The 27,968-nt window shown below is 48.3% G+C and overlaps 1 protein-coding gene across 1 annotated transcript; it reads left to right on the top strand.

Moving 5' to 3' along the window:
- LOC144671822 (leucine-rich repeat-containing protein 55-like) lies at window positions 1–25,248 on the top strand. The gene is made up of 3 exons (XM_078533873.1): window positions 1–299; window positions 516–1,274; window positions 23,488–25,248. The coding sequence occupies exons 2-3, from the start codon at window positions 671–673 to the stop codon at window positions 23,721–23,723; spliced, it is 840 nt and encodes a 279-aa protein (XP_078389999.1). The 5' UTR covers window positions 1–299; window positions 516–670; the 3' UTR covers window positions 23,724–25,248.
- The last annotated feature ends 2,720 nt before the right edge of the window (window positions 25,249–27,968 follow it).

Below are 27,968 nucleotides of genomic sequence, written 5' to 3'. Positions count from 1 at the left end.
GGCCCAACAGGGAGGAAAAATATAAAGAAAACAGTTTAATCTGACTGTGGATAGATAAAGCCCTCCTCTCTCCCTCTCTCTCTCTCTCTCTCTCTGTGTGTGTGTGTGTGTCTCTCCCTCTCTCTCTCTCTCTTCTAACAGATGAGGCTGGGGAGGGTGGTGGGGGGGAATGCTAAGAGAGGGAGGAGACAGCATTCCTAATGGGAGGAGGACCTCTCCTTGGAGCAATTTCAAGCTGGAGAGCATGAGAGAGAGAAAGAGGCATCTTTGTCCTTCCCTGCCTTGAAACAGAAGCTTTGGTAAGTAAGTGGCATTTGCAGACGCTTTTGCGGGAGGTATACAGGCAGGTTAAAGAAAACAAAACGTGCATCAATTCCCTGTCTCCTGTTGCTGTCTCTGTGTCTTGTGGTGGTGAGTTTAATGTGAATAATATATATATATATCTCTAACCCGTCAATTCTTGACTTGCTCCGTCTCTTTGTGCATATTGTCGAGATTTCCCTTCTCATTCACAGGGTCCATGGGAGCGGTGTGTGGGCGAAAGTGATTAAGGGGATACCTTTGCTACTTTGGAGAAAAGGAGCCTTGAGACCTGGGCTCCTCCTCGCTTCGGGGGGAAAAGAGAAGGTGGAGGGGGAGAAGGAAGGGAGACCGAACAGAGGCCAGGATTATGTATGTGAGCTCTCTGCTCCTGGTGCTCGTGGCTAGGGGACTAGCGAGGAGCTGTCCAGCACCCTGCTCCTGCTGGAATAAAGCATTGGACTGTAGCCAGAAGGATTTGGTTGTGGCTCCCTCTGGTCTGCCACTGCACATTACCAACCTCAGCCTGGCCCACAATAAGGTGCTGGCCCTGCCCCTGGGTTACTTCGCCTGCTATACCGAACTGATGTTCCTGGACCTGCGGAACAACTCCCTCACCGACCTGCCCTCCGGCCTCTTCGTCCCCCTCCAGAAGCTGACCCACCTCGACCTGAGCTACAACAACCTCAGCCAAGTGACCCGGGACCTGCTGAGGCCCACCCACAACCTGGTGAGGCTGCTCCTCAGCCACAACCCCGGGCTGTCCGTCATCGCCCCCCAGGCCCTCTCCGGCTTGCCCCGTCTCCAGCACCTGGACCTCAGCTACAATGGCCTCACCTTCGTCGGCCAGGACCTCTTCGACAGCCTCCCGGCCGCCGCCTCCATCCGACTGGCCGGGAACCCCTGGTTCTGTGGCTGCTCCATGGAGCCTCTTCTCAAATGGGTGAACAGGAATCTCCACCAGTGCAACTCCGGTAAAGGGAATGGGGTTGGGGAGGGGGTGGGGTGGGAATTGAAGGGTGGGTGATGTAGTGGGTAGCGGGGGCAGTGGTGGGGGTTGGGGGGGCTGTGGTGATCAGAATCTCAATGGGCTCACCCGGCCTATGCTTTAATTTACATTCTTGCAAAACTGTCAACCGGGGAGGTCTTGTGGCGCAGTGGGTAGCATCCCTGCCTCTGAGCCTAGAAGCTCTGGGTCCAAGTCCCGCCCCAGGACTTGATGCCCAAGGGAGGTGAGTTCATAACATGGCCAAGGACGTTGATTATCACCCTGTAAACCCTGCCTGTAGCAGGCAGCAAGGGTGAGTCTCCTGGTCAGCAATGTTTGATGCAGAGTGGTGTCCCTCTGGTGACAGGCTAGCGACTGGTTCCAAGAAAGAAAACTAGCTGTGGAACCAGAGAGAAGCACCACATGTACATCTAAAGATTCCAAAAGCCTTGGAAGGGGCACTGAAGCAGCTTACTGGAGACATGCCAGGAACGAGAGAAGTGGGGAAACCAGGGTCGCTCTCCTTTGAGTAGAGGAGGGTTAAGGGGAGATATAATTGAGGCATACAGCATTTTGCTAGAGTAAGTAAGGCAAAACTGTTTACCAGTGGTAGGAGGGACAGTAACCAGAGCGACGCAGATTGAAGAGAATTGGCAAACAGACCAGAGGCTACTTGAGTAAACTTTTTTTTAAACACAGCAGGTAGCTGCCTGAAGGGGCAGTGGAAACAGGTTTTTCGGAGGGCAGTCGGATTAAAAAAAACTTGAAAAGGGGAAGAAATGACAGGGGCAAGGGGGAAGGGAAGGGAACATTAATTGGACAGCTTTACCAAAGCCGTGCTAGCAGAGGTAGAGTGGGCCAAATGGCCTCCTTCTGTGCTATGTGCTTCTATGATTAAGGTCATCTGAGGATATGTCTTGTCTTTAAATTTATGGATCTTCATAATTATGGCTTACATTTCATAGAATTTCGGCAGCACAGAAACAGGCCTCTGCCAATGTTTATGCTCCACATTAAACATTAGCCTCCTCCCTACTTATAGTGGCTAGAATGTAAACTTGTTGCTCTGTGGAGTAGTTGAGGTGAATAGCTTTTATGGGGAGTATACGAGGGAGTACACGAGGGACAAAGAAATAGCAGGGTATGCTGATAGGGTGAAATGATGTAAGGGTGGGAGGATGCACCCACAGGACCATTCGCGCCACATGCTCAACGTAGGTGGCAAGGGGCATTTGGCTTGGGCAAATTGGGTAGATTGGGCATCAAGGCCCCAGGTCATTCCAGATCGACGTGGGAATGGGACCCCCTCCTCCCCCAGTGTGCCACACTCCATGGGTTGGCCTTTGGGTCACTGAGTAGGGGAGTGAAAAGGGGGGTGGGGGCGCCCCACATTTAAATTTGGCAAACAATCCGTGAGCGACCTCACTTGCTGGATTGAGGCCCCGGGGTCAGGTCTGGGTGGCCTCCAGCATGGTAGCTGTGGGGAGGAGGGATGGGGGAGGTCCACAAAAAATAGCTGGAGATTGAGAGTTGTACCTGCAGCCTCCTGGTGCAATGAAGATGTATTATTTACAGCGTTTTTGTATCCAGAGGTTGTCCTGACTAGTGGGAGACATTGGCTACAAAATAGAAGAACTCTGTTATAATTAAGGACATGCAGTTCTGCAGCCCTAAGTTTTCTTGATCCACCTATAAATACACAGTGTTCATCTCACAACTCAGACATCTGAGAGAGCGTGTGACTGAGTGGTAGAATATTATTTTTGGAATCAGCCAGATGTTTTGCAGGTCCTCTCCATTCCTGGGTTCTTGTTCTCTGCTATAGATTTTCAACTCTGTCTCTCTCTCTTTCTCTTTCACTCTCTCACTGTCTCTGTCTCTCTCTCTCTATCTGATTCTCTCTCTCTCTCTGTATATGATTCACTCTCTCTCTCTCACACACTTTGTGTCTCTCTCCCAATGCCTCTTTTGCTCTGCCTTTCTCTCTGTCTCTGTCTCTCTCTTTCTGGCTCTGTCTCTGTCTCTCTCTCTCACTCTTTGTACCTGATTCACTCTCTCTCTCACACTCTGTGCCTCTTTCTCAATGTCTCTTTTGCTCTACCTTTCTCTCTGTCTCTGTCTGTCTGTCTCTCTCTCTCTGGCTCTGTCTCTGTCTCTCTCTCTCCCTCTCTCTGTACCTGATTCACTCTATCGCTCACACTCTGTGCCTCTCTCTCAATGTCTCTCTTGCTCTGCCGTTCTGTCTCTCTCTCCCTCGCTCTCTGTCTACCTCTCTATCACTTGTCCTGTCGATCTCTCTCTCTGTCAGTCTCCGTGTCTCACTGTCCCACTCTCTATCCCTCTCTCTCTGTCAACTTCTCTAGCTATCTGTCTCCTATCCATGTCTCTCTTTCTTCACCTCTCTTTGTCTCTCAATGCATCTCCCTCTCTCCCTTTCTCCCACTTCCTCTCTCTGGCATAAAATGTATGACCCATAGAACAGTTACCTGAATGCTTCAGAAATGAAACTTTGGCCCACATAAGTTTGAAATACTTACTTTATTTTTTGTTTTGATAATCCAGTTTGATAAACGCAAGCTTCCGTTATAGTTGCCTGTAAAGTAGCAGATGTACTGACCCCAATAGTTTCCTGTGCCTGGCTTTAATTATGACTGGATAAATGTGCAGAGATCATTAATCTTTCAGTGCAGATGTTGTCACACAGATGAAAATGAGGGCATGCTGTGAGTCCGCCTTTATGATGGGCAGTTCCTTTTCAGAGACTGGGTGAGATGTTTAAGGTACAGTGGAGCTTGCAGACCTGAGTTTATTACCAGCTGCACATGGTTGTCGGGTTATGGGAAACCCATCTCCACACCACCACCACCCCCCACCCCCACAACACACATCGCCCCCAACAATGAGCAAATGATGGGCTAAATTGTAATGCTAACCAATAGTTAGCTAGACAAGAGGCTCCTAGTTATATTATCAATGGCAAAAGGTATAGGTCCTAGGAATCAGAGGTTGGTTCAAAGAGTGTGACTACTGACTTAAGGTGAGCCCATCCCCTTCAGATGAGACCACTGGCTTCATGAGGCTACCTCCTTGAGGTGAGACTGTCTCGAGGTGAGGCCATCTGTAAGGCTATCTCCTTGAGGTAAGTCTATCTCCATGAGGTAAGCCTAACACCACGAGGTTAGGCCTTTGAGATGAGACTCTTTCCTTGCAATGACACTACCTTTGATGAGTGTGGCTATCTCCATGGGATTGAGAATTCATCCATGGGGTTAGAGTGTCTCCTTGGAGTTAAAGTAACATCTTGAGAAAGGGGGACCTTGGAACAGCTTTGTACTGTGTGAGATGGTCACTCATTGTATGAGATGGTCACTCATTGTATGAGATGGTCACTCGCTGTGTGAGATGGTCACACTGTGTGAGTTGGTCACTCGCTGTGTGAGATAGTCACACAGTGTGAGATGGTCACTCGCTGTGTGAGATAGTCACACTGTGTGAGATGGTCACTCGCTGTGTGAGATAGTCACACTGTGTGAGATGGTCACTCGCTGTGTGAGATAGTCACACTGTGTGAGTTGGTCATTCGCTGTATGAGATGGTCACTCACTGTGTGAGATAGGCACTCACTGTGTGAGATGGTCACTCTCTGTGTGAGATGGTCACTCGCTGTGTGAGATGGTCACTGGCTTTGTGAGATGGGCACTTGCTGTGTGAGGAGGTCACTCACTGAGTGAAACAGTCACTCACTATGTGAGGAGGTCACTCACTGTGTGACACAGTCACTTGGTGTGTGAGGCTTTCACTCACTGATTCAGTTGGTCACTCGCTGTGTGAGATGGTCACTCGATGTGTGAGACCGTCACTTGCTGTGTGAGATGGTCACTGGCTTTGAGAGATGGTCACTCACTATTGAGAAGGTCACTCACTGTGTGAGATGGTCACTCTCAGTGTGAGATAGTCACTCACTGTGTGAGACGGTCACATTGTGTGAGATGGTCACTCGCTGTGTGAGATGGTCACACGCTGTATGTGATGGTCACTCGCTGTATGAGACGGTCACTTGCTGTGGAAGATGGACACATTGTGTGAGATGATCATTCGCTGTGTGAGATGGTCACTCACAGTGTGAGATGGCCATTTGCTGTATGAGACGGTAACCCTTTTTGAGATGGTCACTCGCTGTGTGAGATGGTCACTCACTGTATGAAATGGTCACTCACTGTGAGATCATCACTCGTTGTGTGAGGTAGTCACTCGCTGTGTGAGGTGGTCACTCGCTGTGTGAGGTGGTCACTCGCTGTGTGAGATGGTCACTCGCTGTGTGAGGTGGTCACTCACTGTGTGAGACGGTCACTCGCTGTGTGAGATAGTAATTCGCTGTGTGATGTAGTCATTCGTTGTGTGAGATGGTCATTCCCTGTGTGAGATGTTTACTTGCTGTGTGAGGTGGTCATTCACTGTGTGAGGTGGTCACTCGCTGTGTGAGGTGGTCACTCGCTGTGTGAGATGGTCACTCGCTGTGTGAGATGGTCACTCGCTGTGTGAGACGGTCACTCGCTGTGTGAGATGGTCACTCACTGTATGAAATGGTCACTCACTGTGAGATCATCACTCGTTGTGTGAGGTAGTCACTCGCTGTGTGAGGTGGTCACTCGCTGTGTGAGGTGGTCACTCGCTGTGTGAGATGGTCACTCGCTGTGTGAGGTGGTCACTCACTGTGTGAGACGGTCACTCACTGTGTGAGATAGTAATTCGCTGTGTGATGTAGTCATTCGTTGTGTGAGATGGTCATTCCCTGTGTGAGATGTTTACTTGCTGTGTGAGGTGGTCATTCGCTGTGTGAGGTGGTCACTCGCTGTGTGAGGTGGTCACTCGCTGTGTGAGATGGTCACTCGCTGTGTGAGATGGTCACTCGCTGTGTGAGACGGTCACTCGCTGTGTGAGACGGTCACTCACTGTGTGAGACGGTCACTCGCTGTGTGAGATGGTCACTCGCTGTGTGAGATGGTCACTCGCTGAGTGAGGTAGTAATTCGTTGTGTGAGATGGTCATTCCCTGTGTGAGATGGTTACTTGCTGTGTGAGATGGTCACTCGCTGTGTGAGATAGTCACTCCCTGCATGAGATGGTCACTCACGATGTGAGATGGTTACTGGCTTTGTGAGATGGGCACTTGCTGTGTGAGGAGGTCACTCGCTGAGTGAAACAGTCACTCACTGTGTGAGGAGGTCACTCACTGTGTGACACAGTCACTTGGTGTGTGAGGCTTTCACTCACTGATTGAGTTGGTCACTTGCTGTGTGAGATGGTCTCTCGCTGTGTGAGATGGTCACTCGCTGTGTGAGACCGTCACTCGCTGTGTGAGATGGTCACTCGCTGTGTGAGATGGTCCCTCGCTGTGTGAGACCGTCACTTGCTGTGTGAGATGGTCACTCGCTGTGTGAGATGGTCACTCACTGTGTGAGATGGTCACATTGTGTGAGACCGTCACTTGCTGTGTGAGATGGTCACTCGCTGTGTGAGATGGTCACTCACTGTGTGAGACGGTCACATTGTGTGAGACCGTCACTTGCTGTGTGAGATGGTCACTGGCTTTGTGAGACGGTCACTCACTATTGAGAAGGTCACTCACTGTGTGAAGAGGTCATTCGCTGTGTGAGATGGTCACTCGCTGTGTGAGACGGTTACTCATTGTATGAGATGGTCACTCGCTGTGTGAGATGGTCAGTCGCTGTGTGAGATGGTCACTCGCTGTGTGAGATGGTCACTCGCTGAGTGAGGTAGTAATTCGTTGTGTGAGATGGTCATTCCCTGTGTGAGATGGTTACTTGCTGTGTGAGATGGTCACTCGCTGTGTGAGATAGTCACTCCCTGCATGAGATGGTCACTCACGATGTGAGATGGTCACTGGCTTTGTGAGATGGGCACTTGCTGTGTGAGGAGGTCACTCGCTGAGTGAAACAGTCACTCACTGTGTGAGGAGGTCACTCACTGTGTGACACAGTCACTTGGTGTGTGAGGCTTTCACTCACTGATTGAGTTGGTCACTTGCTGTGTGAGATGGTCTCTCGCTGTGTGAGATGGTCACTCGCTGTGTGAGACCGTCACTCGCTGTGTGAGATGGTCACTCGCTGTGTGAGATGGTCCCTCGCTGTGTGAGACCGTCACTTGCTGTGTGAGATGGTCACTCGCTGTGTGAGATGGTCACTCACTGTGTGAGATGGTCACATTGTGTGAGACCGTCACTTGCTGTGTGAGATGGTCACTCGCTGTGTGAGATTGTCACTCACTGTGTGAGACGGTCACATTGTGTGAGACCGTCACTTGCTGTGTGAGATGGTCACTGGCTTTGTGAGACGGTCACTCACTATTGAGAAGGTCACTCACTGTGTGAAGAGGTCATTCGCTGTGTGAGATGGTCACTCGCTGTGTGAGGTGGTCACTCGCTGTGTGAGACCGTTACTTGCTGTGTGAGATGGTCACTGGCCTTGTGAGACGGTCACTCACTATTGAGAAGGTCACTCACTATGTGAAGAGGTCATTCGCTTTGTGAGATGGTCACTCACTGTGTGAGACGGTCACATTGTGTGAGACCGTCACTTGCTGTGTGAGATGGTCACTGGCTTTGTGAGACGGTCACTCACTATTGAGAAGGTCACTCACTGTGTGAAGAGGTCACTCGTTGTGTGAGATGGTCACTTGCTGTGTGAGGTGGTCACTCGCTGTGTGAGATGGTCACTTGTTTTGTGAGATAGTCACTCACTGTGTGAGACGGTCACATTGTGTGAGATGATCATTCGCTGTGTGAGTTGGTCACTCGCTGTATGAGATGGTCACCCGCTGTGTGAGGCAGTCACTCTGTGTGAGATGGTCACTCGCTGTGGAAGATGGTCACACTGTGAGATGATCATTCGCTGTGTGAGATGGTCATTTGCTGTATGAGACGGTCACCCTTTTTGAGATGGTCACTCGCTGTGTGAGATGGTCACTCACTGTATGAAATGGTCACTCACTGTGAGATCATCATTTGCTGTGTGAGATGGTCACTCAATGTGTGAGGTGGTCATTCACTGTGTGAGATGGTCACTCGCTGTGTGAGATGGTCACTCGCTGTGTGAGGTGGTCACTCGCTGTGTGAGATGGTCACTCGTTGTGTGAGACGGTCACTCGCTGTGTGAGATGGTCACTCGCTGTGTGAGATGGGCACTCGCTGTGTGAGATGGTCACTCGCTGTGTGAGGTGGTCACTCGCTGTGTGAGATGGTCACTCGCTGTGTGAGATGGTCACTCGCTGTGTGAGGTGGTCACTCGCTGTGTGAGATGGTCACTCGCTGTGTGAGACGGTCACTCGCTGTGTGAGACAGTCACTCTGTGTGAGATGGTCACACACTGTGGAAGATGGCCACATTGTGTGAGATGGTCACTCACAGTGTGAGATGGTCACTCGCTGTGTGAGATGGTCACACTGTGAGATGATCATTCGCTGTGTGAGATGGGCACTCGCTGTGTGAGATGGTCACTCGCTGTGTGAGATGGTCACTCGCTGTGTGAGGTGGTCACTCGCTGTGTGAGATGGTCACTCGCTGTGTGAGATGGTCACTCGCTTTGTGAGGTGGTCACTCGCTGTGTGAGACGGTCACTCGCTGTGTGAGACGGTCACTCGCTGTGTGAGACAGTCACTCTGTGTGAGATGGTCACACACTGTGGAAGATGGCCACATTGTGTGAGATGGTCACTCACAGTGTGAGATGGTCACTCGCTGTGTGAGATGGTCACACTGTGAGATGATCATTCGCTGTGTGAGGTGGTCACTCGCTGTGTGAGATGGTCACTCGCTGTGTGAGATGGTCACTCGCTGAGTGAGGTAGTAATTCGCTGTGTGAGATGGTCATTCCCTGTGTGAGATGGTTACTTGCTGTGTGAGATGGTCACTCACGATGTGAGATGGTCACTGGCTTTGTGAGATGGGCACTTGCTGTGTGAGGAGGTCACTCGCTGAGTGAAACAGTCACTCACTGTGTGAGGAGGTCACTCGCTGTGTGACACAGTCACTTGGTGTGTGAGGCTTTCACTCACTGATTGAGTTGGTCACTCGCTGTGTGAGATGGTCTCTCGCTGTGTGAGATGGTCACTCACTGTGTGAGATAGTCACTCACTGTGTGAGACCGTCACATTGTGTGAGACCGTTACTTGCTGTGTGAGATGGTCACTGGCCTTGTGAGACGGTCACTCACTATTGAGAAGGTCACTCACTGTGTGAAGAGGTCATTCGCTTTGTGAGATGGTCACTCGCTGTGTGAGATGGTCACTCGCTGTGTGAGATGGTCACTCGCTGTGTGAGATGGTCACTCACTGTGTGAGATGGTCACTCACTGTGTGAGACGGTCACATTGTGTGAGACCGTCACTTGCTGTGTGAGATGGTCACTGGCTTTGTGAGACGGTCACTCACTATTGAGAAGGTCACTCACTGTGTGAAGAGGTCATTCACTGTGTGAGATGGTCACTTGCTGTGTGAGGTGGTCATTCGCTGTGTGAGATGGTCACTTGTTTTGTGAGATAGTCACTCACTGTGTGAGACGGTCACATTGTGTGAAATGGTCACTCGCTGTATGAGACATTCACTCGCTGTGTGAGACAGTCACTCTGTGTGAGATGGTGAATCGCTGTGGAAGATGGCCACATTGTGTGAGATGGTCACTCGCTGTGTGAGATGGTCACACTGTGAGATGATTATTTGCTGTGTGAGATGGTCACTCACAGTGTGAGATGGTCATTTGCTGTATGAGACGGTCACCCTTTTTGAGATGGTCACTCGCTGTGTGAGATGGTCACTCACTGTATGAAATGGTCACTCACTGTGAGATCATCATTCGCTGTGTGAGATGGTCACTCAATGTGTGAGGTGGTCACGCACTGTGTGAGATGGTCACTCGCTGTGTGAGATGGTCACTCGCTGTGTGAGGTGGTCACTCGCTGTGTGAGATGGTCACTCGCTGTGTGAGACGGTCACTCACTGTGTGAGATGGTCACTCGCTGTGTGAGATGGTCACTCGCTGTGTGAGGTAGTAATTCGCTGTGTGAGATGGTCATTCCCTGTGTGAGATGGTTACTCGGTGTGTGAGATGGTTACTTGCTGTGTGAGATGGTCACTCTCTGTGTGAGATGGTCACTCGCTGTGTGAGATGGTCACTCACGATGTGAGATGGTCACTCGCTGTGTGAGACGGTCACTCACTGTGTGAGATGGTCACTCGCTGTGTGAGATGGTCACTCGCTGTGTAAGATGGTCACTCACTGTGTGAGGTGGTCACTCGCTGTGTGAGACGGTCACTCGCTGTGTGAGGTGGTCACTCGCTGTGTGAGACAGTCACTCTGCGTGAGATGGTCACTCACTGTGGAAGATGGCCACATTGTGTGAGATGGTCACTCGCTGTGTGAGATGGTCACTCACAGTGTGAGATGGTCACTCGCTGTGTGAGATGGTCACTCACTGTGTGAGATGGTCATTCGCTGTGTGAGGTGGTCACTCGCTGTGTGAGGTGGTCACTCGCTGTGTGAGATGGTCACTCGCTGAGTGAGGTAGTAATTCGCTGTGTGAGATGGTCACTCGCTGTGTGAGATGGTTACTTGCTGTGTGAGATGGTCACTCTCTGTGTGAGATAGTCACTCCCTGCGTGAGATTGTCACTCACGATGTGAGATGGTCACTGACTTTGTGAGATGGGCACTTGCTGTGTGAGGAGGTCACTTGCTGAGTGAAACAATCACTCACTGTGTGAGGAGGTCACTCGCTGTGTGACACAGTCACTTGGTGTGTGAGGCTTTCACTCACTGATTGAGTTGGTCACTCGCTGTGTGAGATGGTCACTCGCTGTGTGAGATGGTCATTCGCTGTGTGAGATGGTCACTCGCTGTGTGAGATGGTCACTCGCTGTGTGAGACCGTTACTTGCTGTGTGAGATGGTCACTGGCCTTGTGAGATGGTCACTCACTATTGAGAAGGTCACTCACTGTGTGAAGAGGTCATTCGCTGTGTGAGATGGTCACTCGCTGTGTGAGGTGGTCACTCGCTGTGTGAGATGGTCACTCGCTGTGTGAGACGGTCACATTGTGTGAGACCGTTACTTGCTGTGTGAGATGGTCACTGGCTTTGTGAGACGGTCACTCACTATTGAGAAGGTCACTCACTGTGTGAAGAGGTCATTTGCTGTGTGAGATGGTCACTTGCTGTGTGAGATGGTCACTGGCTTTGTGAGACGGTCACTCACTATTGAGATGGTCACTCACTGTGTGAAGAGGTCATTCGCTGTGTGAGATGGTCACTTGCTGTGTGAGGTGGTCACTCGCTGTATGAGATGGTCACTCGCTGTATGAGATGGTCACTCGCTGTATGAGACGGTCACACGTTGTATGAGATGGTCACTCGCTGTGTGAGACAGTCACTCTGTGTGATATGGTCACTCGCTGTGGAAGATGGCCACATTGTGTGAGATGGTCACTCGCTGTGTGAGATGGTCACTCGCTGTGTGAGATGGTCACTCGCTGTGTGAGACAGTCACTCTGTGTGAGATGGTCACTTGCTGTGTGAGATGGTCACACTGTGAGATGATCATTCGCTGTGTGAGATGGTCACTCACTGTGTGAGATGGTCACTCACTGTATGAAATAGTCACTCACTGTGAGATCATCATTTGCTGTGTGAGATGGTCACTCAATGTGTGAGATGGTCACTCGGTCTGTGAGATGGTCACTCGCTGTGTGAGATGGTCACTCGCTGTGTGAGATGGTCACTCGCTGTGTGAGGTGGTCACTCGCTGTGTGAGATGGTCACTCGCTGTGTGAGATGGTTACTCACTGTATGAGATGGTCACTCGCTGTGTGAGATGGTCATTCACTGTGTGAGACGATCACTCGCTGTGTGAGATGGTCATTCACTGTGTGAGATGGTCACTCGCTGTGTGAGATGGTCACTCACTGAGTGAGATGGTCACTCGCTGTGTGAGACGGTCACTCGCTGTGTGAGATGGTCACTCGCTGTGTGAGACGGTCACATTGTGTGAGACCGTCACTTGCTGTGTGAGATGGTCACTGGCTTTGTGAGACGGTCACTCACTATTGAGAAGGTCACTCACTGTGTGAAGAGGTCATTCGCTGTGTGAGATGGTCACTCGCTGTGTGAGACGGTTACTCATTGTATGAGATGGTCACTCGCTGTGTGAGATGGTCAGTCGCTGTGTGAGATGGTCACTCGCTGTGTGAGACGGTCACTCACTGTGTGAGATGGTCACTCACTGTGTGAGACGGCCATCGCTGTGTGAGATGGTCACTCGCTCTGTGAGATGGTCACTCGCTCTGTGAGACGGTCACTCGCTGTGTAAGACGGTCACTCGCTGTGTGAGACGGTCACTCGCTGAGTGAGACGGTCACTCGCTGAGTGAGATGGTCACTCGCTGAGTGAGGTGGTCATTCGCTGTGTGAGATGGTCACTCGCTGTGTGAGACGGTCACTCGCTGTGTGAGGTGGTCACTCGCTGTGTGAGACGGTCACTCGCTGTGTGAGATGGTCACTCGCTGTGTGAGATGGTCACTCGCTGTGTCAGGTGGTCACTCGCTGTGTGAGACGGTCACTCGCTATGTGAGACGGTCACTCGCTGTGTGAGATGGTCACTCGCTGTGTGAGGTGGTCACTCGCTGTTTGAGGCACAGCTTGAGTTGAAGCCTCTGGGTTTCCACTGAAGTTATTGTGGGAGAAACCCTGAGGACCCTCAATAGTGGCCCCGCCCCCACCCCCACTCCCACCCCGGGCAACCATTCCGTCAACCTCCTTAGGCGCAGGCAAGAACGGGCTGGGTTTTTAGGGGCAATCCCTGAGTCACAAGTGCATTGGCATCGTCAAAAAAAACCCTCAAAAAAATAAGTGTGGACTATTTCTAGGTTCAAAAGACTTTGATTTATGGACCCATGACTGATATCCAGGTGACCAGTGGCCCAGGGTCCAAGATGAGCTTGTAAGGAGTGACAGTGGCATAGCAGTAATGTCACTGGACTAGCGATCCAGAGGCCCAGGCTAATGCCCAAGGGACATCGGTTCAAATCCCACCCCAGCAACTTTTAGTAAAACCTGGAATTGTAAGCTAGTCTTGTTAAAAACCCATCCGTTTCACCAAAACCCTTTAGGGCAGGAAATCGGCCACCCTTACCCGGTCTGGCCTACACGTAACTCCAGCCCTGCAAGCCAGTTCAAGGGGCAAGTGGGGAGGGGCAACAAATGCAATGGCCTTGCCAGCGACAGTGAAAGAACGAAGAAAATTAAAAACTACCGGTGACCGAACTTCTTCAGAACTGGGTCATCGTGCACGATGATAAACTTGCGACACAGCACAGGGGACCCAAGGAACCTGCCAACAGAGAGGAAATATAACGAGCTCTTCCACATTCAATTTGTGCCTCTTTGACAAGAAGATAGAGAAGAAGATAAATGAATGGAGGTTGGGAGGACAATTTAGAGGCAGTAATAAATCTCGGGTCCAGGATGGCTGCGCTAGCTCTTGGTGCAATGGTAGAGAAGATAAATAATTGTCTCCCTTGCTCTACTGAGAGGGGTTTTTTCCGATTTCAATCACACTTTACAGCAGGTGGAAGTTAAGTAGTCAAAGTGCAAGGCTGAATTAAAACCTCGCTGTTTACCATCTACATCAGTGACTTGGATGAAGGGACTGAGTGCATGACAGCTAAAGTTGCCGAATGACACCAGCGTAAGTGGGGAAGTAAATTGTCACGAGGAGGCAGGGAGCCTGCGAAGGGATGTGGACAGGTTAAGAAGGCGGGGAAAAAAAAATTGGCAGACGGAGTACAAGGTGGGAAAATGCGGATTCGCCCACTTTGGCAGGAAGAATGGAGAGGCGTTGAAATGGAGAGGGATCGCAGAATCTGGCAGTGCGGAGGGATCTGGGTGTCCTGGGACATGAGTCACAAAAGGCTAGCATGCCGGTGCAGCAAGGGATTAGGAAGGCAAATGGAATGTTGGTCTTTATTGCAACAGGAATGGAATATAAAAGTAGGGAAGGCTTTACAGGACCTTGGTGAGGCCATACCTGGAGTACTGTGTCTCCTTACCTGAAAAATATATATAATTGCATTAGAAACAGTAAAGGGGAAGACTCGCTCGACTCATTCTAGGATGAAGGGGTTGTCTTATGAGGAAAGGTTGAACAGTTGGCCCATACCCATTGGAGTTTAGAAGAATGGGAGCTGATCTTATTGAAACACATAAGACTCTGAGGAGACTTGACAGGGTAGATTCTGGGAGGATGTTTTTGCTTGTGGGGAGACTAGAAGTAGGGGACACATTTTCAGGATGAGAGGTCTTCCTTTTAAGACAGAGATGAGGAGAATTTTTTTTCTCCCAGCAGGAATTCTCTTCCCCAGAAAGCAGTGGAGGCTAGGTCATTGAGTATATACAAAGCTGAGTTAGATAAGTTCTTGATCGACAAGGGTGTCAAGGGTTATGGGGACAGACAGGAAAGTGGAATTGAGGCCACAACCAGATTAGCCATGGTCTTACTGAATAGCGGAGCAGGCTCGGAGGGCTGAATGGCTTACTCCTGCTTCTACGTCCTATGTCCAATGTTCCAATGATGGGAATTTCGTACAGGCATCTGAGAACTGATGGATAATTAAAAAGGCCTGTCTGGTCCGCCCATGAACCTGAGCTCATTAAAACCTCGACCGCCTGTAACTTAACTTGCATCAAGTCCTCTTCACCCGTTGTCCACCCTTCCACCCCACCCACTGCCCCCCTGCTCAATAACCTACACTGGATCTTTACCCAGCAACACTGCAAATTTAAAGTTTTCACCCCCGTTTTCAAATCCCGTGCGCATCCCCCAGTTTTATTCGCTCCACCATTGACGGCCATACTTGCAGCTTTGCTGGTCCCCAGTTCTGTCCTAGGCCCAACTGTATTCAACTACTTCATCAGTGACCTTCCCTCCATCAGGAGGTCAGGACTGGGGATGTTCGTTGATGATGGCACAGTGTTCTGTGCCACTCATGACTCCTCAGATACTGAAGTAGCCCATGTCCAAATGCAGCAAGACCTGAACAAAATTCAGGCTGGGGCTGATAAGTGGTAAGTAATATTTGCACCACACAAGTGGCCAGACAATGACCATCTTCAACAAGAGAGAATCTAACCATTGCCCCTTGATATTCAATGGCATCGCCATCACTGAATCCCCCACTATTAACATCCTGGGGGTTACCATTGATCAGAAACTGAACTGGACTAGCCATATAAATACTGTGGCTACAAGAGCAGGTCAGAGGCTAGGAATCCTGCGGTGAGTAACTCACCTCCTGACTCTCCAAAGCTTGTCCACTATCTACAAGGCACAAGTCTGGAGTGTGATGGAATACTCCACACTTGCCTGGATGAGTGCAGCTCCCACAACACTCAAGAAACTTGACACCATCCAGGGCAAAGCAGCCCCGCTTGATTGGCACCACATCTACAAACATTCACTCCCCCCACTACCGACACACCATAGCAGCAGTGTGTGTACCATCTACAAAATGCACTGCAGGAATTCACCAAGGCTCCTCGGACAAAACTTTCCAAACCCACGACCACTACCATCTAGAAGGGCAAGGGCAGCAGATAGATGGGAACACCACCACCTGGAAGTTCCCCTCCAAGTCACTCACCGTCCTGACTTGGAAATATATCGGCCGTTCCTTCACTGTCGCTGGGTCAAAATCCTGGAACTTCCTCTCTAACAGCACTGTGGGTGTACCTACACCACATGGAATACAGTGGTTCAAGAAGGCAGCCCACCACCACCTTCTCAAGGGCAGTTAGAGATGGGCAATGAATACTGGCCCAGTCAGTGAAGCCCACATCCGGTGAATGGATACATTTTTAAAAATCAAGAATTAGTGGAGGGATACAGAGAAATCGATAAATACCACATGGGGACAACAAAGGTAGCTGGTCTGAGGGAAACATTAAGGCACTGGGAGTGTGTTTAAACAAACAGTGCAGAGAGAGCTTTACCCTAAATCTAACCTACCTGCCCTGGGAGTATTTGATGGGGACAGTGTAGAGGGAGCTTTAGGCTGTATCTAACTCCATGCTTTACCTGTCCTGGGAGTGTTTGATGGGGACAGTGTAGAGGGAGCTTTACGCTGTATCTAACTCCGTGCTGTTCCTGTCCTGGGAGTGTTTGATGGGGACACTATATAGAGGGAGCTTTACTCTGTATCTAACCCCGTGCTGTACCTGTCCTGGGAGTGTTTGATGGGGACAGTGTAGAGGGAGCTTTACTCTGTATCTAACCCTGTGCTGTAACTGCCCTGGGAGCGTTTGATGGGGACAGTGTAGAGGGTGCATTACTCTGTATCTAACCCCGTGCTGTACCTGCCCTGGGAGTGTTTGATGGGGACAGTGTAGAGGGTACATTACTCTGTATCTAACCCCGTGCTGTACCTGTCCTGGGAGTGTTTGATGGGGACAGTATAGAGGGAGCTTTACTCTGTATCTAACCCCGTGCTGTAACTGTCCTGGGAGTGTTTGATGGGGACAGTGTAGAGGGTGCATTACTCTGTATCTAAACCTGTGCTGTATTTGTCCTGGGAGCGTTTGATGGGGACAGTGTAGAGAGAGCTTAACACTCAGTGCTAGATTCAGAAAAATGAACTGTGACTCGTGCACAATATTAGTCCATTTTCTAAGTGTCTAATTATTGTTCATTGGAGTCAAATACAGAGTTCATTAGATCAGGAGCTTGTTGAGAGTCTTTGATTTGACTTTGCAGAGGAAATGGATGATGAAGCCTTGCTGTCACTGTGGGCCCAGCTCTGCTTCACACCAAAGTGTTTGTGACATTGGTTTAGGGAGTGACTCATAAGTTCTTCAACTGAAATGAATGAACATCAGCTCCTTGCTTTTGGCACCCTGCCCATTTTAAAGCTTACACCTCATTTCTCAAAACAACATCTCATTCACTGTCTGCCTGTAACACAGCTGAATTAGCCAACACTTGTTTCAAACTCCCATTTGCTGCAGCTTGTGTGCAGACAGTCAGACACCAGGAGCCTCTTCACTTCTCATCAGTGGCTCCATAGAACTTCAGGATGTGAGAACACAATCAATGCAAAGTGTTTGAGAGAATCCCATTGCCTACTCTCCCCACCATAACCCTCTATCAATCCCAAACTAATCTCACAGCCCTGCTCTCTCCCCATAGCCCTGTATCAATCCCAAACTAATCCCACCGCCGCACTCTCTCCCCATAGCCCTGTATCAATCCCAACTAACCCCACTGCCCCACTCTCTCCCCACAGACCTGTATCAATCCCAAACTAATCCCCCTGCCCCGCTCTCTCCCCATAGCCCAGTATCAATCCCAAACTAATCCCACTGCCCCACACTCTCCCCATAGCCCTGTATCAATGCCAACTAATTCCACTGCCCCGCACTCTCCCCATAGTCCTGTATCAATCCCAAACTAATCCCACTGCCCCACACTCTCCCCATAGTCCTGTATCAATCCCAAACTAATCCCACTGCCCCACACTCTCCCCATAGTCCTGTATCAATCCCAACTAATTCCACTGCCCCGCACTCTCCCCATAGTCCTGTATCAATCCCAAACTAATCCCACTGCTCCACACTCTCCCCATAGTCCTGTATCAATCCCAAACTAATCCCACCGCCCCACACTCTCCCCATAGTCCTGTATCAATCCCAAACTAATCCCACTGCCGCATTCTCTCTCCATAGCCCTGTATCAATCCCAACTAATTCCACTGCTCCGCACTCTCCCCAAAGTCCTGTATCAATCCCAAACTAATCCTACTGCCCTGCTCTCTCCCCATAGCCCTGTATAAATCCCGAACTAATCCCACTGCCCCACTCTCTCTCCATAGCCCTGTATCAATCCCAAACTAACCTCACCGCCCCACTCTCTCCCTATAGCCCTGAATAAACCCCAAACCGATTTGTTTGCTGTCCCATCAATGTTAGGCGGAGGAGTGGTAAAACCTGACGACAGGGCAATCAGATGTGTAACATGGACTAATCACTCCCTGTGTGAAGCAGGACCCGATCCCCCCTCCCCCCCAATACCATTTTTACAGGAATGGGGACCTGGTCAGTGAGTAACTCTAGGAGGGAGATGTCAGATGGGCTCCCTCTTCAGGGTAAGCTGCCTGGTGAAGATTGTTTGGTTGAAAATCTATCAGATTTGGTCAGCAATGAAGGTGGTTCAATCAGCAGCCAATAGGCAGGTCCTTAAGGGAGGAGGATGGGTATATTGGTTGGGGAAATGTGGATCTTCCAGTTCTCAGAGGCATCTGAGAACGAACTCTATTGTGATAGATTAAGTAGTAAATATTATCAAAAAGATAGATTCAGAGAACTACTTCCAACTGATCTATCGGTGTAGGACAAAGGGACAGAAGGTCAAACTAGTAATTAGGCAAATTTAGGATGGTTGGCAGGAAGTCCTGCTTCACACAGAGAGTGCTCAGTATTTAAAATTGAAACCAAAGTATTCAGACCTGTAAAGCAAGAATGTGCTTATATATTTATACTTGTTTATGGGTGTCACTGGCTTGGCCAGCATTTATTACCCATCCCTCAGCCGAGGGCATTTAAGGGACATTGCTGTTGGCCTGGAGTCACAGGAAGGCCCTTCCCTGAAGGACATTAGTGAACCAAGTGGGTTTTTATGACAGTCAGCAATGGTTTTATGGTCAACAGCAGACTTTTATATCCAGACTTTTATTGAATTCAAATTTCGCAATTTGCCATGATGGGATTTGAACCCAGGTCTCAAGAGCATTATCCTGGGTCTCTGGAATACTATTCCAGTGCCAATATCACTATGCCACCACCTCCCCCTCTTTCACAATTTCGTTACTACCACCGCCCCACCATCCCCTGCCACCCCCCCACCAATCCCCACCCCCCCTCCGCCCCAAACAACCCCCTGCAAAATACTTCATAGCCAATGAGGTCACCAAGCTGGGTGACCTCAATGAGGTCACCAGGAGGGAAGGGTAAAACTCCAAGAAGTATGACTAATGGGAAACAAAGCAGAAGGTTAGCGTGTAGGGGGGTGGATTCAACTTCATGGAAAATTATGAAAAAACTGAAAAGAAAGGAGAGCCCAGGAGAGGCTATTAAAGGCTCCAGAACACAAAATAGGACAGACTGTTTGGAAAGGGCTAGGAATCTAACTTCAAGCACATCAGATAAAGGGATGACAATGAGAAAGGGGATGGGGAATACAGGACTGAAGGTGTTGTATCTGAATGCACGCAGTATACGAAATAAGGTAAATGAGCTTGTGGCGCAGATTGAAATTGGCAGGTATGATGTGGTGGGCATTACGGAGACATGGCTGCAAGGGGATCAGGACTGGGAGCTAAATATACAAGGATATACATGCTATCGAAAAGATAGGCAGGTTGGCAGAGGGGGTGGGGTTGCTTTGTTAGTAAGAAATGAAATTAAATCGATAGCAAGAAATGAAGTAGGGTCAGATGATGTAGAATCTGTGTGGGTAGAGTTGAGGAACCGCAAAGGTAAAAAAACCATAATGGGAGTTATGTACAGGCCTCTGAACAGTAGTCAGGATGTGGGGCCCAAGATACACCAGGAAATAGAAAAGGCGTGTAAGAAAGGCAAGGTTACAGTGATCATGGGGGATTTCAATATGCAGGTAGACCGGGAAAATCAGGTTGGTAGTGGATCCCAAGAAAAGGAATTTGTGGAATGTCTATGATACTAGAGCAGCTTGTGGTGGAGCTCACTAGGGAACAGGCAATTCTAGATTTAGTGATGTGTAATGAGGCAGATTTGATAAGGGAGCTTAAGGTGAAGGAACCCTTAGGAGGAAGTGACCATAATATGATAGAATTTACCCTGCAATTTGAGAGGAAAAAGCTGGAATCAGATGTAACGGTATTACAGTTGAATAAAGGCAACTACAGAGGCATGAGGGAGGAGCTGGCCAGAATTGACTGGGAGATGAGCCTAGCAGGAAAGACAGTGGAACAGCAATGGCAGGAGTTTCTGGGAGTAATTTGGGAGACACAGCAAAAATTCATCTCTAGGAAGAAGAAGCATACTAAAGGGAAGACGAGGCAACCATGGCTGACAAGGGAAGTCAGGGACAGCATAAAAGCTAAAGAGAAAGCACACAATGTGGCGAAGAGCAGTGGGAAACCAGGGGATTGGGAAGCCTACAAAGACCAACAGAGGACAACTAAAAAAGAAATAAGGAGGGAGAAGATTAAATATGAGGGAAAACTAGCCAGTAATATAAAAGAAGATTGCAAGAGTTTTTTTAGATATATAAAAGGTAAGAGAGAGGCAAAAGCAGACACTGAGCCGCTGGAAAATGATGCTGGAGAAGTAGTAGTGGGGAACAAAGAAATGGCGGAGGAACTGAATAGGTACTTTGCGTCAGTCTTCACAGTGGAAGAGACGAGTGACATCCCCAAAGTTCAAGAGAGTCAGGGGGCAGAGGCCATTACCAAGGAAAAGGTGCTAGGAAAACTGAAAGGTCTGAAGGTGGATAAATCACCTGGACCAGATGGATTACACCCCAGAGTTCTGAAGGAGATAGCTGAAGAGATAGTGGAGGCGTTAGTGGTGATCTTTCAGGAATCACTCGAGTCAGGGAGGGTCCCAGAGGACTGGAAAATCGCTAATGTAACCCCCCTGTTTAAGAAGGGAGTGAGGCAAAAGACAGGAAATTACAGGCCGATTAGCCTGACCTCAGTCGTTGGTAAGACTTTAGAGTCCATTATTAAGGATGAGATTTCAGAATATTTGGAAGTGCATGGTAAAATCGGGCAAAGCCAGCATGGTTTCATCAAGGGGAGGTCATGCCTGACAAATCTGTTAGAATTCTTTGAGGAGGTAACGAGTAGGTTAGACAAAGGAGAGCCAATGGATGTTATCTACTTGGACTTCCAGAAGGCCTTTGACATGGTGCCGCACAGGAGGCTGCTCAGTAAAATAAGAGCCCATGGTGTTAGAGGCAAGGTATTAGCAGGGATAGAAGATTGGCTGTCTGGCAGGAGGCAGAGATTGGGGATAAGGGGGGTCCTTCTCAGGATGGCGGCCGGTGACTAGTGGAGTTCCGCAGGGGTCAGTATTGGGACCACAACTTTTCACTTTATACATTAATGATCTAGATGAAGGAACTGAGGGCATCCTGGCTAAGTTTGCAGATGATACAAAGATAGGTGGAGGGACAGGTAGTATTGAGGAGGCGGGGAGGCTGCAGAAGGATTTGGACAGGTTAGGAGAATGGGCAAAGAAGTGGCAGATGGAATACAACGTGGGGAAGTGTGAGGTCATGCACTTTGGTAGGAAGAATAGAGGCATAGACTATTTTCTAAATGGGGAGAGAATTCAGAAATCTGGAGTGCAAAGGGATTTGGGAGTCCTAGTTCAGGATTCTCTTAAGGTTACCTTGCAGGTTGAGTCGGTAGTTAGGAAGGCAAATGCAATGTTGGCATTTATTTCGAGAGGACTAGAATATAAAAGCAGGGATGTGCTGCTGAGGCTTTATATGGCTCTGGTCAGACCACATTTAGAATATTGTGAGCAATTTTAGGCCCCATATCTCAGGAAGGATGTGCTGGCCCTGGAGATGGTCCAGAGGAGGTTCACGAAAATGATCCCAGGAATGAAAGGCTTAACATATGAGGAACGTTTGAGGACCCTGGGTCTATACTCGATGGAGTTTAGAAGGATGAGGCGGGATCTGATTGGAACTTACAGAATATTGAAAGGCCTGGATAGAGTGGATGTGGGGAAGATGTTTCCATTAGTAGGAGAGACTAGGACCCAAGGGCACAGCCTCAGAGTAAAGGGAAGACCTTTTAGAACAGAGACGAGGAGAAACTTATTTAGCCAGAGAGTGGTGAATCTATGGAATTCATTGCCACAGAAGGCTGTGGAGGCCAGGTCATTGAGTGTATTTAAGAGCGAGATAGATAGGTTCTTGATTGGTAAGGGGATCAAAGGTTACGGGGAGAAGGCGGGAGAATGGGGTTGAGAAGCTTATCAGCCATGATTGAATGGCGGAGCAGACTCGATGGGCCGATTGGCCTAATTTCTGCTCCTATGTCTTATGGTCTTATGGTCTTATGGCTGGCACGGCAGGGCAATACTGAGGGAGTGCTGTATTGCCAGAGAGGTGTTAAATTAAGACCCCATTTGCTGTCTTGGCTGGACATAAAACATCCCACAGCACTATTTTAAGAAGAGTAGGGGAGTTCTCTCCTGTGTCCTGGGCCAACATTTTTCCCTTCACCAATTCCATTAAGGGAATGGTATATCTCATTGCCATTTGTGGGAGTTTGCTGTGTGTAAATTGGCTGCCATGCTCCCTACTTTGCAACCGTGACGACACTTCAGAGGAGTACTTCATTGGTTGTAAAATGCTTTGGGTTGACCTGAAGATGCGAATGGCGATATGCTCGTGCATGTTCATTCTTTTTGTGTGAATACATTTTTCTCATATCACAAACGTTTAGCGGAGTTTCTGCAACACCGCAGAAGAGCATTAGGGCAGAAGCTAAATTTAATATTGAAAGTTCTGCTGAAAAGAGAGACATGTTGCCGTCGCTTTTCCTCTTGCACTCATCAGGACAAATGCAAGAATGCCAAATTTCAAGCAATCACAACAATTTGTACTGCAGGAGAAACAGGCGCTGACTGCTTGGCAAGTCGACTCTGATTGGCTGAGGCCACGGAGACAACAATGAGGAACTTTAGGCTCCCCAAGCTCCCGGGTAATTCAAAAAAGGCACAAGGCTTGAACATATTCCTTTTGCTTGCAGAGAATGGGTCCCTGCGTATGAACGTATGCCATTTCTAGCAAGTATAAATGAGCCACGTTTTGAGTTTATCCTGAATTGGCTGTTAGAAATTTGGCATTCTTGCGTTTGTCCTGCTGAGTGCAAGATGAAAAGCTTTGACAACATGCCTCTCTTTTCATCAATGTTGTGAACTCTCTTGAATTTTGAGATAGGCCCCATCCAGCACAATTGTTACAGTCTCCAAAACAGTATAAACACAAATGCTGGTCATATGTATATGGCTCTGTCCAATATGTGTTGAATAGAATTGACTATCGAGGTCATTTGTTCTCTTGTAACTTTCTGAGGCTTTGTTTCAGATTCCAGGGAAGTGGAGTGTGCTGGTCCAGCGGAGGTCAAAGGTATTCTGCTCTTCACCTTGACTGAAGAGAGCTTTAAAGCTTGCCGCTTCTCTTTGACTTTGGATGACTATCTCTTCATTGCCTTTGTTGGCTTCATCGTGTCCATTGCCTCAGTCGCCACAAACTTCCTCCTGGGAATAACTGCCAACTGTTGCCACCGCTGGAACAAGGCGAGTGAAGAGGAAGAGATGTGACCCTTCGCGGACTAACCAACAACTGCAAGCTGCAAGGAAGATCAGATTTTGGCTCCTCATATTCAGCCTACAAGAGGGAAGAGCGAGGGAGGAGAAGCTGGAGCGAGATCTCGGCAAAGACAAGACTGCAAAGCGTTTTGTCAGGAGAAGAGCCCAGGTTCATGAAGAAACCAACTTTTCCTTTTATATTCTTGCTGTCTTTGGCATGAAAGGCATGTGAGGAAGCGACGAATTTGACTCCGTGAGTCGTGACACTCTGAGCGACGCTAGTGAAGAAAACGGAGCACTTGAGCACTGTTGGAGCTAGTGATTTGAAGAAGCTCAGGTTGTGTTTGGACTGGGTAGTTGCTTCTGTTGGGCCACCAGTCTTTGCCAGCATTGGAACAGAATGGTGTTGAAAAGAGAGTCAAGTTCCTTGATGCCGTTGCCATTGGTACTGGAGAGCTAAGTCTTATTCTCTGTGCTGAATCTACAACTGAAGGTCAGGGTACTAATGTTAATTCCAGATTGTTAAATTATCATCGCTGCCTCAATTGTCAAGCAAGGAAGACAGGGGATGAATCTACCAATTAACCAAATCAATTTTAATAGGGTTTTAATGCTCAAAAGTGACTGAAACTTTGTCATTTCCAAATTCACCTGAGAAAGAGGACCCTGAACCTTTCACATATTTTACAGTCCAATATAAGGAATCAAGGAAGATCAGTTTAAAGACTTTCCGACAAGAGAAGACCAGAGCAGAGCCCTACGCATTGAAGGGGAAAGAAGACCGAAGCAAATTCTTCATTTGTAATTAGCACTGGGTAAAAGAGGGGGAGGAGGGCGATGTTTAATTCTGGGTTAAGTTTTGGCATTAACCCAAATGGAGCCCCCATGAGCACTCTACAAACGAGATTGCTACATGAAGAAGAGGGCCAGGATTTGAACATTTGACTTTGCATCATATGTCCGAGCTCGAGTGCGGAACAAATTTATTATGTGGACTTAATTAGGCTGTACAGCTCAGAAACTGGACATTCGATCCAACTGGTCCATGCTAGTCTTCATGCTCCACATGAGCCTCCTCCCACCTCTACTTCATTTCACCCTATCAGTTGGTGGGAAAGTTTAATAATCTGTATGGGAGGTTTTAGAAGGTATGTGCATCTTGTACGTAGCTAACTGTGGGTGGTATAGCTCACTATAAATAGTTGATGATCAGTTCTGAATTGCCTTTAACTCTATGATGTTGACTGATAGAAAAAGCTATTTGTCAATATAGTTTTTGTCAAATTAAAATTTGAGAAACCGAGGAATTCGTGATAAGGGAAGAGATGATGATATTAAAAACAATTTTAATAGAATATAACTCGGTGTTGCCCTTAACTCTACAGGCATCTGGCCATTAATTTGACTTAACCTGACACTTCCCTATAGCCGCCTGATTTTTAAACATTTTATAAATTCAGAGAGCCTGGTATCTGTTTGGCTGTTTAGAGAGAAGAGTGGAGTGGGATTGAAATGCAACTTTTCAAAATAGAATCGGGTAAGGATGGCAATGCCAAAATTGGCTCACGACTGTTAATCAGCCTGAGAAAGTGTGACGGCTAGATCAACATGTAGGACTGCATTGCAAAGCACTCCATTCCAGCTTCAACAACAACTTGCATTTAAGAAAAAAGCCCCCCAGGTTACTTCACGGGAGCATTATCAGATGGAGATTCGCAGCGAGCCACAAAAGGAGACGTTAGGGACAAGACGACCCAAAGGCTCGGTCAAAGAACGAGCTTTAAGGAGCATCTTAAAGGAGGGGAGAGAAGTGGAGAGGTGGGTTTGGGGGGTGGGGAATTTCCAGATCTTCGAGCCCCAGGCAGCTGAAGGCACGTACGCCCATGGTGCAGGGATGGAAATCAGGGATCGCCCCCCCCCAGGAGGCCAGAATTGGAGGAGTGCAGAGACCTCCTGGTGCGTGAACATTCTTAAACATGAGCAAAAGCCCACGTATGGGGTCCTATGTGAGCTGGGCTGGCATTTATTGCACATCCTTTGATGCCCTGAGCAGATTAAGAGTCAACCTCTTAAGAAAGCGACCTTCCTCGAAGGTCATTAATGAACCATTTGGGCATTTCTGATAACTCCAATGGATTTCTGTTGCCAACACAAAAAGCAGCAGATTTCTTGAATTCAACACCACCAGTTACCATGGCAGAATCTGAACTCATGCTAATTCAGCACCATAACTACAACGCAACTATGTATATGGTCGTTAGCGTTCAGCCTACTTACCCGCCATATTCTACAAACTTTACTCTCTTGAAACGCTTCCAATTGTTCTTTGACCCCATCCATCTAAATGCCTTTTGACCCGATTCATACAATCTGCCTTAATGCTCTTTGGCCCCATTCATATCAGCTGCCTGAATGCTCTTTCCTGGCAACAGTTTGAAGAACTTGATTACCCCTTAGTAACCTCGGAATATTAGGAATGGGAGGAGGCCATTCAGCCCATCGTGCTTGCTCCACCATTCAACTAGGCCAGGGCCGATTTACACCCTCACTCCATCTGCCCACTCTTTACATACACTTTGAGCGTCATTATGCACCCTCCCCTCTCCCTCATTTCTGACACCCAACTCCCCCTCCCTCATTTCTGACACCCAACTCCCCCTCCCCACCCAAACTTTGCCCTCTGGAATTCTAACCCTTCTCCACAGAATGATTCACAAGGAGTGCGTTTCCCTCAAGGAAGGAGGAAACAAAATGCTGCAGATTCTGGAAAGCCGAGATGAAATGGGAGAATGCAGGGAACACACAGGAGACAGGCAGCGTTGGCGTAGCAAGGAAAGGAGGCTAACATTTCAGGTCGATGACCTTCCACCTGGACCCATTTTTTTTGTCCTAGTAAACCTCGTGTTTTCCTTTGCAAACTTGGAACCTTCAACCCAGAATCGACAGTATTCCGGAAACAGGCTATGCCGACTAAATTCTTGGATAAACGCTTGACGCTTTGGGCTCTAAAGAATTTTTTTGGACTTTGTCGGGGGGATGAAGGGATATTGAGATCAGGCGGGAAAGCAGAGTTGAAGCCAGGATTAGATCAACCATGATCTTGTTGAATGGCCGAGCGGGCTCGAGGGGCCGTGTGAGGAGGGTAAAAATATGACTCCTTTATCAAGTAACTCCGAGTCTGACTGTAGCAGGTGCTCTGTAAATTTAGAAGGATGAAGATATTTATTCGCTGTTTATGCTTAACCACTTATGTACGGATTACAAGGAAACTAGTCTTACAGGCTTTCTTGAGCTTAAAACAAAAAGAGGTTAGTTTTTATTGAGTTATTTATTTATTCAGTAAAAAGCCACCCAGGTGAAGGTATTAAAAAAAATTTCAAAAGGTAAACCCTATCTTGACCTTTGCAACTCACACAAGCATGCAAAATTAACAAGCTATATTGTAGGTAGTTATTTTCTTAGCCAAATTAAAGTTCAATGCTGAAAGATCTGTGATGGAGTTTTAACTTTAATAGAGATAGGGACTTGACTTGAGGGAGAAGGGAAGACCAACTGGCAGGTCTTTCCAGACTACTATTTTAACAGCTTGTTCAAGAGATTTGAAAAATGGTTACTTCAATCACATGACCTCTCTCGCCCCCCCCCCCTCCCCCCCCAAATTGAATTCAGAAGGTATTTGTTTAGCTGATGCCTGAACCGACTGTGGCTTTAAGGGCCGAGGTGATTAGATTCTGTAATGTCCCATCCATTAACTCCCGAGTGATTCGTTATCCATCTTGATGAGGCAGGAAAAACCCATTTCCATGCAGTGATCATCCTAGTAGGCTTTCTGTCTCCACTTGAGAGGTAGTCTTATAGAAATGCAAATGTGAGGTCCAATACAGTGTCCAGTAAATCCATTTGAAGTAGTCCTTGACATCTGCAGGTGTGAAATTCCATGATGGTGTCTGGGCATGTCTGACTTGTAATTCACCTTGAAACTTTCCAGAAACTAGTCAACTTGCAACACCAGATGTCAGGTGACTTGTGGCAGCCATCTTAAGTCGGTATCTTTTCTCGCTTTTTTATATCCTTTTTAAGCAGTTCAATATATGTTTGATTAGCCGATGAATCTACAGATTGAGATCACTCATGCACATGCCACATCATCGTGACAAGGCTCGAGGGGCCATAAGGCCCACCCCTGTTCTTATTTCTTGTGTTCTCATGAAGCAGTTCTCTCTCTGCCTCTGCTTTTTTAAAAAAAAATCATTCTTG

The sequence above is a fragment of the Cetorhinus maximus genome, chromosome 34, assembly GCF_964194155.1.
Source record: "Cetorhinus maximus chromosome 34, sCetMax3.hap1.1, whole genome shotgun sequence".
Classification (NCBI taxonomy): domain Eukaryota; kingdom Metazoa; phylum Chordata; class Chondrichthyes; order Lamniformes; family Cetorhinidae; genus Cetorhinus; species Cetorhinus maximus.
Note: the sequence above shows the minus strand (reverse complement) of the source record. Positions and strands in the feature narration are given on the sequence as shown.

Bases quoted from the DNA above. Each gene is read 5' to 3' on its own strand.
- LOC144671822 (XM_078533873.1), top strand. From the start codon at position 671: ATGTATGTGAGCTCTCTGCTCCTGGTGCTCGTGGCTAGGGGACTAGCG. The intron at 1,275-23,487 runs GTAAAGGGAATG...GCTTTGTTTCAG, and splicing joins TCTCCACCAGTGCAACTCCG to ATTCCAGGGAAGTGGAGTGT.